Source organism: Cebus imitator, unplaced genomic scaffold (assembly GCF_001604975.1).
Source record: "Cebus imitator isolate Cc_AM_T3 unplaced genomic scaffold, Cebus_imitator-1.0 Scaffold543, whole genome shotgun sequence".
Taxonomy (NCBI): Eukaryota; Metazoa; Chordata; class Mammalia; order Primates; family Cebidae; genus Cebus; species Cebus imitator.
This window is the reverse complement of record NW_016107858.1, coordinates 1,264,710-1,282,149: the sequence shown is the minus strand read 5'-3', so window position 1 is coordinate 1,282,149 and position 17,440 is coordinate 1,264,710. Positions and strand designations below refer to the sequence as shown.

The following is a 17,440-nucleotide window of genomic DNA, read 5'->3' as shown; positions in this document are numbered from 1 at the left end:
AAAAAAAAAAAAAAAAAAAAAAACTGGATTTTGGTTCAGAGTCCCTGGACTTTCCTCCAGAGTTTCCTCTTTCCTTGAAAAAGGAAGCCTGTCTCAGTTTCCGCATCTCTATGGGTCCTCCTGGAGATTGACGATAGTGAGGTCTCAGTGCTTGGCCCCCCTCTGACTTTGGAGACCTCCCCTCCAGTGGGTCAAACTGGTTCAGTGCACAGGTCCCAGCTCTGGCGACCATCTCGCCCCACTTTGTTCCCAGCGAAGGCCGTTTCTAGGTCAGTTGCACGGTGCACCCAGGACAGGGCAAGGTGCAGCCAGGACAGTTGCCTGGTGCAGCCAGGACAGGGCAACTCGCTCCGCGATTTTTGGCTCTGGATGCCGCGAGCGCTGTGGTCCTGCGGAGCGCTGTCTCCCTCTTGTGGAGAAAGTGTGGAGGGCAGCGAGGGCTGCACCTGCACCTGCTGCGGCAAGCGGCAGTTCTGGGATCTCAAGGCAAAAGACATTTGTCATCTGAGAGGCTGGACTCAGTTATTATAATTTTAAATTTTTCAATAAAAACCGAGTGGAAATTTGTTTTCTTACTTGTAGAAATCTCCTCACAAGAACTCCCTTCTTATATTCCAGGGAAAATAGGGTATTCCACGAAGACATAGGGTAGACTGCGGTTCTTATCTGCAGGCCTCCATGCCCTGCGCAGGAGCACCAGGGCACGGTCAAAGTCCTTCCCCGACACAAAGCAAGGGCATTATGTCTACAACCAAATGAGGACCCTCACAGCCCCCAAAATGCACTGTTTTTATTCCAAAGAAAACCACCAGTTCTGAATACAACTTCTACCTAGCTCTGTTAGCTGAGTACAAGTCTCCCAGGCACAGAAATCTACAAATTCCTGTGAATACTGTGGTGAAAAGCAGGAGCTACCCAGGCGCGATGGATCACACCTGTAATCCTAGCACTTCAGGAGGCTGGGCGGATCACTTCAGCCCAAGAGTTGGAGACCAGCCTGAGAACATGTTGAAACCACCACGAAAAAAGAGAAAGAAAGAAAAGGAGGCTGGGCGTAGTGGCTTACGTCTGTAATCCCAGCACTTTGGGAGGCCAAAGCCAGCGGATCATGAACTCAGGAGATCGAGACCATCTGGCTAATGTGGTGAAACCCATCTCTATTAAATATACAAAAAATTCGCTGGGTGTGGTGGCATGCGCCTGTAGTCCCAGCTACTGGAAGCTGAGACAGGGGAATTCCTTGTACTTGGCAGGTGGCTGTTGCAGTGAGCCCAGCGAGATAGCGCCACTGCACTCCAGCCTGGGCGAAAACGAGACGCCATCTCAAAAAATGAAAAGAGAAAAAGAAGAGAGAGAGGAGAAGGGGAGGCGTGAGGGGAGGGGAGGGGAGGGGGGCGGAGGGAGGGAGAAAAACACAAAAAGTACAAATTAGCCCAGCTGGGTGTGGTGGCGGGTGCTTGTCCTACTCAGGAGGCCTGAGATAGGAAGATTTCGGGAGTCGAGATGTGCCACTGCTCCAGCAGAGGCCATCTAAGACCTACCTTCTGGGGATGGCGGGAAAACACTAAAGTTTTTAAGAACTGTTAAAAGCCCTCGGCGGCTCACGCCTATAATCCCAGCACTTTGGGAGGTCAGTGCATATGCACCCCAGAACTTGAGGTAAAATAAAGAAAAGAAAAGGAAGACAGCAACCCAGGGTGATGTGGTTTGTTCCCAGTAATTTGAAATATTTAAAGAATGGTTAAATGATCACTTGACATTTATACTCTAAACAGAAATGAGATTCACAGAGTTAAACATCATTACTTTGAGAAGATAAATTTTAATGTCATTTTCAATCTTGAAAATCTTTGGTTTTATTTTGAAAAAAAATCGTCAATTTTAAAAAGGTCACTGCAAAACAAAGGTATTATAGTCCATTTGCCTTTTCAAATAATAAACTTGGAAATATGTTAATATGAATGTCAACAGTCAACAGTCAACGTAGTGTGGCATATTAAGAACTGACTTCCATATAATAGGTAAGTTTAGAGAGATTACATTTCATGAGAAAATGTTTTATGAATTTTAATGGGGTATGTTTATTTAAATCTAATTTTCGATTCTGTTTGGGAAATAGTTGTCTGTTTCTTTTAGTGTATTCTCCTTCCTGTCCACGTATGTGGAATTACCTATTCTCTTCTCTTTTGAAATAGTTTAAAAGACTCAAAGAGAATGGTCTGGGCTTTGCATGTCCTTAGTCTGATAGACATTTCCCTGGCTGCTCACATGAATAGATACTAGCAGCTAACTAAGAAAACTACGTCTCTTGTCAGCCAGAAATTAACGAAGGCTTCAAAATCAGTGAATTCTCTGTTTTTCTGTGGCCTTATGTGCTGACAGTCTTATCTTAAGACAAAAAATTTTAATAGTATAGATTAAAGGTAACTTTGGCAAAACTTAAAATGCAGGCAGGGAATTTTTTTTCCAACAACAGGAACTAGGAAAAGCAAACATACAGTAAAAATTGAAAATTTCCAGTATAGAGATATAAATATAATAATTGACACTGCCAGGGATGATTAATGAATAAAATGTTTAGGGGATGATCGTTTCAACACAGCATATTAATACTTTTAAAAACCATTTTCCCAATTACCTCACTATAAATAAGGTGTCTCTGAAAGGTACAGATATGGCATCAAGATGATGGTGATAGACAAATGGTGGAACAGTCTTGGTATCACAAGATTGGTGATAGACAAATGGTGGAACAGTCCTGGTACCACGATCATGGTGATAGAGAAATCGTGGAACAGTCCTGGTATCAAGATAATGGTCATAAACAAATGGTGGAAGAGTCCTGGTATCACAATATTGGTGATAGACAAATGGTGGAACAGTCCTGGTACCACGATCATGGTGATAGACAAATCGTGGAACAGTCCTGGTACCATGATCATGGTGATGGACAAATGGTGGAATAGCCCTGGTATCACGATCATGCTGGTAGACAAATGGTGCAACAGTCCCAGTACCACGATCATGGTGGTACACAAATGGTGGAACAGCCCTGGTACCATGATCATGGTGGTAGACAAATGGCGGAACAGTCTTGGTATCACAATATTGGTGATAGACAAATGGTGGAACAGTCCTGGTAACACGATCATGGTGATGGACAAATGGTGGAACAGCCCTGGTATCACGGTCATGGTGGTAGACAAATGGCAGAACAGTCCCAGTACCACGATCATGGTGGTAGACAAATGGTGGAACAGTCCTGGTGCCACGATCATGGTTGTAGACAAATGGTGGAATAGTCCTGGTACCATGATCATGGTGGTAGACACATGGGACCTTCTCTGCCTGCAGATGGATGAGGTAGCATTGACCCTGCAGTGTTCCCGGAAAAACACTTAGGCTGAATTTAATCATGAGGACATTTTCAGACAACTTCAGAGTGTAGATCATTGAGCCAGACAGCTGACCTGTCCTCTACAAAGAAGCCCATGTCACCACCATCAATGACAACGAAAAGGTGAGGAGACACTTTGGGTTCCAAAGAACTAAAGCAATGTAGCTACATTATCTTTTGACTCTTTTTCGACCCAAAATGTCTCTTCTCCTTTTAGTTGTGTGATTTGTGGTGACATGGGCTGTCTGAAGGGGACAGGTCAGTCGTGCTGCTCACTGCTCTACATTCTGAAGTTGTCTGGAGATTACCTCAGGCTATGAAACTCAGGCTAAGTGTTTCAGCAAGAACATGGTGTTGTTCATACTCTGCACCGGCAGAGTCCCAGGTGACATGTTGTCTTAATGTGGGAATATGACCCCTGTCCGGGAGACCAGGTGAAGTCTTATCACCGTCATAGTAAGAAACCTACTGTCCATGTCCAAAGTCAAGCGCACATGCTCTTCCACAAGTAAAAAAATGGCATATGTGTAATCCTGGCATGTGTAATAAAACTCAGGATAAGCTGTATACGTTGAATACAATATATCCAGTGAGTACCGGAAGACTTCAGGCTCTTCTGCTTCCACTAGCTCCATGCTGAGCCTAGAAAAGGAGGAAAAAACAAAGAATAAGTCAGGGAAAATAAGGCACGCAGAGCCCCAACTAGATTTCATGGGTAGCACAAGAAAGTGGTTAATAAAGAAAAAACATAGATCCATTAATTAGAAAAAATTATTGCCTTATGTTGGGATGGGCAAGAGTAGGGTAAAAAGAATCAAAAAGAAAGAGAGAGAGAGAGAGAGAGAGAGAGAGAGAGAGAGAGAAAGTAAGCTCAGTGAGCCGTCCAGGTGACACACTGATGAGGGAGTAAAAGGACACTCTGAGTTAGTGCCCTCAGGACACACAGCGAACACTGATCGTAAAAACAAGTATGGTCAACCTACAGCAGTTAGTACATGATAAGGGGAGGAAGAAATGGAAACCTAAATATCTACTGCAATGAAAACCAACAGCAGTGTTAGTAGGAATAGTTCAGGCTTTGTTGAAAACACGGTATCGATATTGTCAGCCCACTCTGTTTTCCCTGGACCTGGCGTCTCCAGGTGTCAACACAAAATTAGCTGTTCACAATTGTTCAGAGTTACCTGGGGCATGGTGGGCCTTGATCTTCTTCTTCTTCTTGGTCATTTTTAATCTCTGCAATAAATTCAGACAGGGACAGACAAAATAAGCCGATTCCCCAACACCCATAACAGTCCACTGTCTAATCCCTGCACAGAGACCTCAGGCTCCTCAGCATGAGAACAGGATCATGTGAGAGATAGACTTCAGGAGGTCTCAAGGCCAATCATGATAGAGATTCCTTGGTTTGTGTCTCAGAACCAATGGTGAAATGTCCCTATTCTGGTAGCCCATTATCCTTTTATCCCAAGTTTGTACAAACAGTTACACCAAGTTTGTACAAGCAGGGAAGAACCTGACAGACATGCTTGGAGAACAAAACTCATGAGGAACTTGGTAGCTGGCAAGAGACATTGAATTCAGATTGACAGACAACTCGTGGGCATGCGCTGCATAGCTTGGTGTGAGTTTGCAACACCTGCCTTGGGTTTCAATGTCCTGACAGTCGGTTCAGGGTGCGACGGGCACAGCCTGAGACTAGAGAGAGAGCAAAGCTCACTGACCCACCCCATGTCCGTGCTTCAGACTGGAATCCAGAGTAATCGAAATCTACACTGATGTACAGGTTCAGCCCACAGTGAGGACAACTCTCAGCCCAGCCAGGGAGCAATGCCCAAAGACTATGGGGTCTATCTGGGACACAAAATGGAGCTTTATCACCTTCACAGTGGAGTACTCACTGTCTACGTCACCAGCCAAATCGACTTCCTGCTCCTCTAATGAGTGCAACTTGCTCCTGTAAGGCTCACTGAAGGCAGATGTGCCAGGAGGAACTGAGAGAGTCGAATAACCTTCATCCCAGGACTCCTGGGGGGCTTCCTCCTCCACAGACTCCTGCAGATTCCTGATGAGCCAGGCAGGACAGGGTGACAGAAGAGCAAACCAACAGAGATTAGACAACAAAGACTCCCAGATGATCTGATGGAAGTCAGAAAGGAGTGGCCTCAGAAAGCAAAGGCATTTATCCTTCAAGAGAAAAAAAACTATCCTTCTAAATGCAGGGCAGAGGGTGACTACCTTGGGGACAGGGCACAAATGAGCAGCAGGTGGTCAGTGCATTTGCACAGATGAGCCACTGCAGGCCACCCAGACTCCCTGTAAACTCTCATCATGAACTGCAGCACGAGAACTAAGACGGGGCTTCAACTACCTCGCATAAGTTGTGTTGAATTTTACATGCAGCATTCAAGTGAACAGAGCTCTTGAGGCATTTCAGACACCCAGATCTTGGGTATCAAGGGCCACCCTTTTCCAGTATTTTGATATCATATGTATATTTTTTGAATTTCTTCTCTTCACAAATCCTAGCAAACATGATAACAAGAAATATGCAGAAACAATATACACATCTGTCCCTGGATTTAAACACATGGGAGAGAACAGGCAAAACCAGGAAATCCCTGTTTGCCGAGTTCACCAGGCTCATCTGATTGCAGGCTCCTATCTTGGGAGGACTAAGAAATTAAAACCTACACAAGTGCCACAAATCACCCACAACATTGTCAATAAAGACAATTTGCAGCTGGGTGAATGGAAGGAAGAGTTCTAGTCATCACTTCCCCGTTTTCCCTGGAGCTGCAGTCTTCAGGTGTCACTACTGAGCTAACAGCCCACAACTCCACCGCATTACCTGGGGGGCACTTGCCATTGTTCTTCCACTTCCTCATCATCATTTTGACTTTCTGTAAATAAATTCAGAGAAGCAGGTCACATTAAGCAAATCACACATCACATAGGACCAAATCAGTGTTTAGTCATAGCACAAGCACAGAAATGTTCTCAGGCAAGAATACAAATTCTCACAGGCAGATGCTAGGGTGCCCTGGATGAAGCCTGGTGAGTAGATGAGCCTGCTTTCCAGATGCACAGGCCAAAATCTCCTTCTATGGGTAGACCATAATGCCATATTCTCTCCCTGAGTCTATGCAAAGTTAAACCAATTTTTTCCCCAGAAAATCTCCAAAAGTTAGTCAAACTATTTTCTGGGAGTGCTGCTGCAATACTGACTTATCTCACCAGGTAGCAAGGTCATTGAATGGTCAGAGGCATCTATGCATGAAACTGGACAATATGTACATTCTAACCACACTTGCTTGAAAAAGAATCTGGGAGCTTTCCACAGTGGCAGTATCGTAGCCAATGAGGTTTATCTGAGATGAGATTATCGCTAATTGAAAACTTTCCCCAATACCCCGCCCTTATGACATGCAATTGAGTTGGCAGTGACAATTTTTCACAGTCCCTAGGGAGAAGGAATAAAAAAAGACAAAACAAAAACAAACAAAAAAGAATCTGTCTCAGACCAATGGTGAAATGTGAACCGGGCATGGTGGCTCACGCCTGTAATCCCAGCATTCTGAAAGGCTGAGGTCAGCATTTCACGAGGTCAGGAGATCGGGACCATCCTGGCTAACACGGTGAAAGCCTGTCTCTACTAAAAATACAAAGAAATTAGCTGGGCATGGTGGCACGCGCCTACAGTCTCAGCTACTTGGGAGGCTGAGGCAGCAGAATCGTCTGAACCCAGGAGGCAGAGGTTGCAGTGACCTGACATTGTGCAACTGAACTCCAGCCTAAATAACAGAGGGAGACTCCACCTCCAAGAAAAAGAAAAAACAAAATCCGTGATTTGAAAGGACAAAGTAGGTGAAAAATTGAAGGTCAGGAGTTCAAGACCAGCCTGGCCAATACGGTGAAACCTCATCTCTACTAAAAATAGAAAAATCAGCTAGGTGTGGTGCTAGGCACCTGTGATCCCAACTACTCAGGAGGCACAGGCAGGAGAATCACTGGAGTCTGCAAAGTGGAGCTGCAGTAAACCAAGATGGTGCCACTGCACTCCAGCCTGAGTGACAAAAAAAGACTCCATCTCAACAACAACAAACAATATGTGATGCTACGAAGAAAAATCAGATCGGCCATTACATTGAGGCGGTGTAGAGCCAGGGGTGAGCCTTGCTTTACGGAAACACATCAACAAGGTAAAGACAAAATGTTTCCATCCTGGTTTCAAGGTGACTATGCAGCTAAGCAAGCTGACTCAAAAGAGATCAAGACTAAAGCTCAGAGCAGTGAAAACTGGGGAACAATATCTCCAAATAAAAAGGCAAGGCTCCCGGTTTCCTTACAAAGAAATAGAAACTCCATGAACATCGTTCAGGGACAGATGACATAATGACAGGTGATGAGAGATACCGACTCAAAGCTAGGAGACCTGACAGACATCTACTGTACACCTCCTGCACTCAGGTGACCATCCGGTTGTCACACCGGCCTGCGGTCTGGTAACTTGATACTCGGGCCTGGGAGACAAATGCATGGCATGAGCTGAGGAAGAGATAACAATTCCCTGATATCTGTGTTTAGTATCCCATCATACGTATTTATTCAAACCGATTTGTGTGTATAGAGCCTGTCTTCAGAGTTGATCTTCCTCAGCCTAGACATAGGTACCAAAAACATGGAATGTAGGGGTCACCTGAAAGAATGATTAGAGCATCCTCCGCTACATCATGGGATGATTCACTCTCTACAATCAGTGCAGAATCGACGCTGTCTTCCTCAAATGTGATTTCACTGGTGTCTCTGGGAGGCTGGCTGGATTCAGGAGGGCCATAGCTATTTGAACGAGTGACGACACATTCCTCCAGTGAGTCCTCAGGGACTTTCTTGACTTCAATCTTCTGCACCTCTCTGATGAGTCAGATGGGACAAAGATGACAGAAGATTAAACAAAGGGGGATTGAACAGGAGGAATAAGAGAGGGCTCTCAGAAGGCAAATGGGAGGTTCCCTTTGAGAGGAAACAGGCAATCCTCCTCTCTGCCACAGAGCATGGCTGCCATGGGAAACCGGAGGGAAAGAGAGCGGCTGGTATTCGTCACACTGGGCAGAAAGGAGCTGAGAAGAGCAGAGACTCAGTTATCCCTGCATAGTTCAGACACGGCACTCGGCACATACAAAGAACCGCGACAGCTGCCACGCCCTGTGTCTAAGTTGGGTTGAACTGAACGTATTGTGGCCAAGGGAATGGAGGCTTTTGGCCCATGGTAGACACCAGGGAGGGTGAGATTCTAGAACTTTTCCATACTTTACCAACCACAACTTGCTCCTGATTATTCAGCCTTACCTGGGGGCACGTGACTCCTCTACTCGCTCAGCCTCTGCGACGTGAACGTCTTCATCCTCATCTTGGTCATTTTCTGCAAGTACAGATGTGTTCGTTCAGATATTTCCCGTTTCACACTCTGCAAGCACAGTCAGCCCAATGTGCACAGGGACATGAACGTCTGCGTGTGGGTCCCTGTTCTACTGAAAGTTCTCATGGTTTCTCTTTCACAAAACGCCCTGGCATGGTTTCCTGATCCACTAGGCAATGCATTTCTGATCCAGAGGGTCACCGTGAAGATGAGGCCAAATGTTGAAAAGGCCTTCTGCTCCGACATCACCGGAGGCTTGTGCAGCCTCTCTCTGGACTTTGGCAGCTGTCTCCCCATCCTGACACAGATCTGATGCCCAGGGACAGGCTTGCCTTCCTGTCACAGTTCACATTTAAAACCTGTTTCTTTCTCTTAGGAGAGGACAAGCAAACTTGTCCCACAATCCTCTGCACATCAGGTGAGTTCACAGGCCCTCCAAGTGGCTTCTGTTGTGTTATTCAGGGACATTCTCTCCATGGGGAGTGCTCCAGTCTGAACTGCTTCCTAACACCGAATGCCCACACATCAGGTGCTGTCTCCAGCACCACAAGCAAGGGGCTTTATCTCATTTTGATAAGCGGTCATAAATGTTCGCACATTTGATTGCTTCGGACAGCGCAAGACGTCTGCCTTTGCAGATGGAGAGAGAGAAATTTGCCTGACTTTGCAGATGGAGAGACAGAAAGTCAGGAAGGAGAAATCAATTGCTCGCTGACAGTTACTAAAAACACTGCTGAACATACAGCCTGGGAACCTTCATTCTTAATCCAGAGCTCTTTCCACTCCAACAACCGCCCTCCTGTCACAGCTTCCTTTTTGTCCTTTACAACTGGACAGATGCTGCCCCTTGTTCCAAAGACCACCTCCCATCAGATTATGTAAGGAGCAGAGTCCTCTTGAAGCTCCCACAGCGGGTACTGTGTGCTATCACTGCATTTCCTTCAGGCCCCCAGAACAGAGCTTTCCCTACTGAACCTCAGCAGACACCTGAACTGAATGGCAGTTCACGAGCCTCAGGCATTTCGGCCAACAGGCTAGATGCTACTTGTCTGCAGGATCTTCTGTGGTACAGAGAGGATTCCTGTCAACGTGATTTTGCCTCTTGCTGAGAAAAACAGGTGGTTCTGCACCTGTGTCAGGAATCAATGGCTGAGATTTTACCCTGAGTCACACCCCTACCTTACTGCAGACGTGGAAAAGTGGCTACATACTTTGGCCTCTCTCAGCCATTTTTAACAAAATGTTAAAATACAAATTTATATTTGCCTAAAAGTATGGGGAAAATGAAATAAATTCTGATGAAGAGAGTGTTCAGTTTCTCAGAGAAAAGACAGGACATCGTTCAGCACTTCCGTGATGGTGAACCTATAGAACTTACCTTCCGTCTTCAGCGGGCAGCCCGGGTAGTAGGCCGCTTGACTCATAAGAAGCTGATTTTGGCTGTCTCCATATTTCTGCTCTTCATCGTCATCCTTTTCATCATCTGTATACAAATTCAGAACAGCAGGTAATTTTGAGCAAATCTCACTTCACATAAGACCAAATCAGTGCCCGGTCATAGCACAAGGACGTAAAATATTCTCAATGGAAGAATGTCATATTACGATGGGAATGTTCTCACGGGCCCTAGATTACGTAGCCTCAGAAGTAGATGAGCCTGCTTTTCAGATCCATGGGACAAAATCTATATCATCTTGTAGATCGCAATCACATATCCTCTGACTTAAGTCAGTGCTAACCATTAAAACTTTTTCCCCAAAATCTTCAAAACTTACCCTAACTACTTTCCAGAAGGGTTGCTGCAGTACTGATTTATCTCATCATATATCATGATCAATGAATGGTTAGAGATATTTATATAGGAGACTGGACCAACGGATGAATTTTAACAACATTTACTTAAAAAAGAATCTGGGGAGTCGGCACCGTGGCTCATGCCTGGAATCCCAGCATTTTAGGAGGCCCAGGAGGGCAGATCCCTTGACCTCAGGAGTTCAAGACCAGCCTGGCCGACAGGGAGAACCATGCCTCTACATAAAATACAAAAATTAGCCAGGCGTGGTGGTGCCCACCACGGATCCCAGCTAATTGGTAGTCTGACGCAGCAGTACCAGGGTACTCCCTGCTCTTGATGGTGCTACTTACAGATACCACAGGTTCTATTAGGAGCAGGGTCCCCTTTAAGCTCCTCACGGGAGGTATTGTGTGCTATCGCCGTGTTTCCCCCAGTGCCCACAGAACACAGCTTTGCTCAGCAGAAACTGGAACTGAATGGAAGTTCAGTAGCCTCAGACATTTAGACCAGCAGACTAGATGCTACTTCTCTGCAGGATCTTAGACCGTACAGAGAGGATTCCTGAAAACATGGATTTAGCCTCTTGCTGAGAAAAACAAGTGGTTCTGTGCCTGTGTCAGAAATCAATAGCTGGGATTGTAACCACAGTCCCTCACCCACCTTACTGCAGACGTAGAAAAGTTGCTAAACACTTTGGCCTCTCTCTTCCATCTTTACCAAAATGTTAAAATACCCATTTCTATTTTCTACAAGTATGGTAAAGATGAAATTAATTTTGATGAAGAGAGTGGTTTCTCGAGACAAGACAGGACATCATTCATCACTTTTGTGGAGGTGAACCTATAGAACTTACTGTATGTCTTCACCTGGTAGTTCAGGGTGTAGTTCACCTGACTCATAAGATGTTTATTTTTGCTGACTCCGACATTCGGTTTGTTCTCTTCCTGCTGGGAGCAGGATTTCTCAATGCCTTCTGGGATGTTCACCTCTGTGTTTTTTCTGGAAGGAGTCCTGCAAGATGCCACCTTGCTGATGTTTGGGGCACAACACAGAAAGCCAGGGACTGGGGAGAAGAAACACAAACACATGATGGGTTAGAATCTGGTCACATCAAATTGGTTTAATCAGGACGAAGGGATGTCACTGACAGCGTTGCCTATTGATGTGAAGATGGCATTTCCCCAAATTACTCTTCTCATCTCCACACTTGATCTTCTTAAAGTCAACTTGTCTTAGCTACTCATTTACCTTGAAGCCAGGACATACACTTTTCTACCTTTATCTTGCTTATAAGTTCTGAAGGATCTTATATGCTACAGAGAAGATTCCTGTAAACATGATTTAGTCTCTTGCAGAGAAAAGCAGGTGGTTCGCTGCCTGTGTCAAGAATCAATAGCTGGGATGTTAAACCTAGTCTCACACCTGTCTTACTGCAGATGTGAAAAGTTGCTAAATACTTTGGCCTCTGTGTTACATCTTTAATAAAATGTTAAAATTCCCATTGCTACTTTCCTAGAAGTATGCGAAGGAGGAAATTTACTTTGAAGAAGAGAGTGTATTGCTTGTCAGAGACAAGACAGGACGTCGTTCAGCACTTCCGTGATGGTGAACCTATAGAACTAACCTTCCGTCTTCAACCGGCAGCCCAGGTAGTAGGCCACTTGACTCATAAGCAGTTTATTTTTGCTATATCTGCATTTCTGTTTTTCATCATGTTCTTTTCGATCTTCTATAAACAAATTCAGAAGAGCAGGTCACATTGAGCAAATCGCACTTCACACAAGACCAAATCTGCGTCCATTCATAGCACAAGGACGTAAAATATTCTCAGGGTAAGAATGTGATATTCTGACAGGAATGTTCTAACAGACCCTAGATTAGGTTGCCTCAGTGGTATATGAGCCCGCTTTTCAGATCCATGGGACAAAATCTCCCTCATCTGGTAGATCTTAATCATGTATCCTCTGACCTATGTCAGTGCAAATAGTAAAAAACTTTTTCCCCAAAATCTTCAAAAATTGCCCTAACTGCTTTCCAGAAGCATTGCTGCAATACCGAGTTATCTCATCATACATCATGGTCAATGAATGGGTAGAGAAATTTACATAGGAGACTGGACCAATGGACGAATTCTAACAACTTTTACTTAAAAAAGAATCTGTGGAGTCAGCCCAATGTCTCACATTTGGAATCCCAGCACTTTAAGAGGCCCAGGATGGCAGATCACTTGACCTCAGGAGTTCAAGAACAGCCTGGCCAACATGGTGAAATGCCAACTCAACTAAAAATACAAAAATTAGCCAGGTGCGGTGGTGCCCAGCAGGGATCCCAGCTAATTGGGAGGCTGAGGCATCAGTACCAGGGTGCTCCTTGCTCTTGATGGTGCCACTTACACATACAACAGGTTCTATTAGGAGCAGGGTCCCCTTCCAGCTCTTCACAAGAGGTACTGTGTGCTATCACTGTGTTTCCCCATGTCCCCAGAACACAGCTTTGCCTGCTGGGCCTCAGCAGAAACTGGAACAAAATGGAAGTTCGGTAGCCTCAGACATTTTGACCAACAGACTGGATGATACTTGTCTGCAGGATCTTACACGGTAGAGACGATTCCTGTATACACGAATTTAGCCTTTTGCTGAGAAAAACAGGTGGTTCTGTGCCTGTGTCAGAAATCAATAGCTGGGATTGCGACCCCGGTCCCACACCCACCTTACTGCAGTTGTGGAAAAGTTGCTAAACACTTTGGCTTCCATCTTCCATCTTTAACAAAATGGTAAAATACACATTTCTATTTACTACAAGTATAGCAAGAATGAAATTAACTTTGAATGAAGAGAACTGTTAGTTTTTCAAAACAAGACAAGACATCATTGATTACTTTCGTGGTGGTCAACCTATAGAACTTACTGTATGTCTTCTCCCGGTAGTTCAGGAAGTAGGCCACCTGGCTCATAAGAAGTCTATTTTTGTTGGCTCCGACATTCAGTTTGTTTTCTTCCTGTTGGGAGCAGGATTTCTCAATGCCTTCAGAAATGTCCACCTCTGCGTTTTTTCCAGAAGGAGTCCTGCCAGATGCCACTATGTTGACGTTTGGGACAGAACACAGAAAGCCAGGGACTGGGGAGAAGAAACCCAAACACATGATGGGTTAGAAACTGGTGACATCAAATTGGTTTAATCGGGACTGAGGATGTCACTGACAGCCTCGCCTATTGATTTGAAGATGTTGTTTTCCCTGCTTTTACTCCTCTCATCTCTACTCTTGATCTCCTTAAAGTCAACTTGTCTTAGCTACTCAGTCACCTTGAAACCAGGATATACACACTTCTACCTTTAGCTTGCTTATAAGTTCTCAAGGATCCTATATATTAGAGAGGATTCCTGTCAACATGACTTAGGCTCTTGCTGGGAAAAACAGGCGGTTCTGTGCCTGCGTCAGGAATCAATAGCTGTGATATTAACACTAGTCCCACACCCGCCTTACTGCAGACATGGAAAAGTTGCTAAATACCTTGGCCTCTGACTTCCATCTTTACCAAAATGTTAAAATTCCCATTGCTATTTTCCTAGAAGTATGGGAAGGATGAAATTAACTTTAAAGAAGAGAATGTATCATTTCTCAGAGACAAGACAGGACATTGTTCAGCACTTCCGTGATGGTGAACCTATAGAACTTACCTTCCGTCTTCAGCCGGCAGCCCAGGTAGTAGGCCACTTGACTCATAAGAAGTTTATTTTTGCTGTCTCGGCATTTCTGTTCTTCATCATGATCTTTTCGATCTTCTGCAAACAAATTCAAAAGAGCAGGTCACATTAAGGAAATCGCACTTCACACAAGACCTAATCAGTGTTCAGTCATAGCACAAGGTCTTAAAATATTCTCAGTGTAAGAATGTAATATTCTGATGGGAATGTTCTAAGAGACCCTAGACTAAGTCGCCCTAGAAGTAGATGAGCCGCTTTTGAGATCCATGGGACAAACTCTCGCTCATCTGGTAGTTCTTAATCACGTATCTTCTGACCTAAGTCAGTGCAAACATTTAAAACGTTTTCCCCAAAATCTTACAAAAATTGCCCTAAATACTTTCCAGAAACATTGCTGCAATATTGATTTATCTCATCATATATCATGGTCAACAAATGGTTAGAGAAATTTATATAGGAGACTCGACCGATGGATGAATTCTAACAACCTTTACTGAAAAAAAATCTGTGGAACCAGCTTGGTGGCTCACGCCTGGAATCCGAGAAATTTAGGAGGCACAGGAGGGCAGGTCCCTTGACCTTAGGCATTCAGGACCAGCCTGGCCAACATGGTGAAACCCCGCCTCTCCTGAAAACACAATAGTTAGCCAGGTGTGGTGGTGCCCACCGGGGATCCCAGCTGATTGAGAGGCTGAGGCACCAGTACCAGGGTACTCCCTGCTCTTGAAGGTGCCACTTATACATACCACAGTTTCTATTAGGAGCAGGGTCCCCTTTAAGCTCCCCACAGTCGGAACTCTGTGCTATCATCGTGTTTCCCCAGTGTCTCCAGAACACAGCTTTGCCTACTGGAGCTCAGCAGAAACCGGAACTCAATGGAAGTTCAGTAGCCTCAGACATTTAGACCAACAGACTAGATGCTACTTGTCTGTAGGATCTTATATGGTACAGAGAGGATTCCTGCAAACATGGATTTAGCCTCTTGATGAGGAAAACAGGTGGTTCTGTGCCTGTGTCAGAAATCAATAGCTGGGACTATAACCCCAGTCCCACACCCACCTTACTGCAGATGTGAAAAAGTTGCTAAATACTTTGGACTCTGTCTTCCATCTTTACCAAAATGGTAAAATACCCATTTCTATTTTCTGCAAGTATGGGCAGAAAAAATTAATATTGATGAAGAGAACTGTTAGTTTCTCAACACAACACAACACAGGGCATCATTGATGACTTTCGTGGTGGTCAACCTATAGAACTTACTGTATGTCTTCTCCCGGTAGTTCAGGAAGTAGGACACCTGGCTCATAAGAAGTCTATTTTTGTTGGCTCCGACATTCAGTTTGTTTTCTTCCTGTTGGGAGCAGGATTTCTCATTGCCTTCTGGAATGTTCACCTCTGTGTTGTTTCTGGAAGGAGGCCTGCCAGATGCCACCATGTTGACGTTTTGGACAGAACACAGAAAGCCAGGGACTGGGGAGAAGAAACCCAAACACATGATGGGTTAGAAACTGGTGACATCAAATTGGTTTAATCGGGACTGAGGCTGTCACTGACAGTCTTGGCTACTGATTTGAAGATGTTGTTTTTCTGCTTTTACTCTTCTCACCTTCTCTCTCGATCTCCTTAAAACAACTCATCTTAGCTACTCAGTCACCCTGAAACCTGGAAATAAACACTTCTACCTTTATCTTGCTCATAAGTTCTGCAGGATCTTATATGGTAGACAGGATTCCTGTCAACATGATTTAGCCTCTTGCTGAGAAAAACAGGTGGTTCTGTGCCTGCGTCAGGATTCAATAGCAAGGACATTAACACTAGTACCACACCCACCTAACTGCAGACGTGGAAAAGTTGCTAAATACTTTGGCCTCTGTCTTCCATCTATAACAAAATGTTAAAATACCCATTGCTATTTTCCCAGAAGTATGGGAAGGATGGAATTAATTTCGAAGAAGAGAGTGTATCATTTCTCAGAGACAAGACAGAACATCATTCCACACTTTTGTGATGGTGAACCTGTAGAACTAACCTTCCGTCTTTAGCCGGCAGCCCAGGTAGTAGGCCACTTGACTCATAAGAAGTTTATTTTTGCTGTCTCGGCATTCCTGTTCTTCATCGTGATCTTTTCGATCTTCTGTAAACAAATTCAGAAGAGCTGGTCACATTAAGCAAATTGCACTTTGCACAAGACCAAATCAGTGTGTAGTCATAGCACAAGGACATAAAATATTCTTAGTGTAAGAATGTGATATTCTGACGGGAATGTTCTCACGGGCCCTAGACTAAGTCACCCTAGAAGGAGGTGAGACGCTTTTCAGATCCATGGAACAAACTCTCCCTCATCTGGTAGACCTTAATCAAGTATCCTCTGACCTAAGTCAGTGCAAATAACTAAAACTTTTTCCCCAAAATCTTACAAAAATTGTCCTAAATACTTTCTAGAAGTGTTGCTGCAATACTGATTTATCTCATCATATATCACTGTCAATAAATGGTTAGAGAAATTTATATAGGAGACTAGACCGACGGATGAATTCTAACAACCTTTACTGATGAAAGAATCTGTGGAGCAGGCGTGGTGGCTCATGCCTGGAATACCAGCACTTTAGGAGGCCCAAGTAGGCAGATCCCTTGACCTCCGGAGTTGAAGAACAGCCTGGACAACATGGTGGAACTCCGCCTCTACTAAATTATACAAAAATTAGCCATTTGCAGTGGTGCTCACCAGGGATCCCAGCTAATTGGGAGGCTGAGGCACCAGTACCAGGGTACTCCCTGCTCTTGATGGTGCCTCATACACATTCCACAGGTTCTATTAGGAGCAGGGTCCCCTTCGAGCTCCCCACAGCGGGTACTGTGCGCTATCACTGTGTTTCCCCCAGTGTCCCCAGAACACAGCTTTGCCTACTGGGCCTCAGCGGAAACCAGAACCTAATGGAAATTCAGCAGCCTCAGACATTTAAACCAACAGACTGGATGCTACTTGTCTACAGGATCTTATATGGTACAGAGAGGATTCCTGTAAACATGATTTAGCCTTTTGCTGAGAAAAACAGGTGGTTCTGTGCCTGTGTCAGAAATCAATAGCTGGGGCTGGGCGCGGTGGCTCAAGCCTGTAATCCCA

General features: G+C 44.7%; 1 protein-coding gene and 1 non-coding gene across 2 annotated transcripts in view; one reads left to right on the top strand and one right to left on the bottom strand.

Annotated features, from left to right (window-relative positions):
• Positions 1–2,642: 2,642 nt before the first annotated feature.
• NBPF11 (NBPF member 11) overlaps positions 2,643–17,440 on the bottom strand; it is a 15,868-nt gene continuing 1,070 nt past the window's right edge. The window contains exons 2-11 of the mRNA XM_037733689.1: positions 16,346–16,450; positions 15,577–15,786; positions 14,290–14,394; positions 8,747–8,819; positions 8,097–8,311; positions 6,249–6,300; positions 5,299–5,462; positions 4,582–4,633; positions 3,995–4,039; positions 2,643–3,375 (exon numbers count right to left, since the gene is read on the bottom strand). Coding sequence (XP_037589617.1) covers positions 2,643–3,375; positions 3,995–4,039; positions 4,582–4,633; positions 5,299–5,462; positions 6,249–6,300; positions 8,097–8,311; positions 8,747–8,819; positions 14,290–14,394; positions 15,577–15,786; positions 16,346–16,450 — 1,754 coding nt within the window. The remainder of the gene's footprint in view (positions 3,376–3,994; positions 4,040–4,581; positions 4,634–5,298; positions 5,463–6,248; positions 6,301–8,096; positions 8,312–8,746; positions 8,820–14,289; positions 14,395–15,576; positions 15,787–16,345; positions 16,451–17,440) is intronic.
• On the top strand, positions 6,729–6,867 carry LOC119468975. Its single transcript, XR_005197797.1, has one exon. It is a non-coding gene; the product is annotated as a U4 spliceosomal RNA (small nuclear RNA).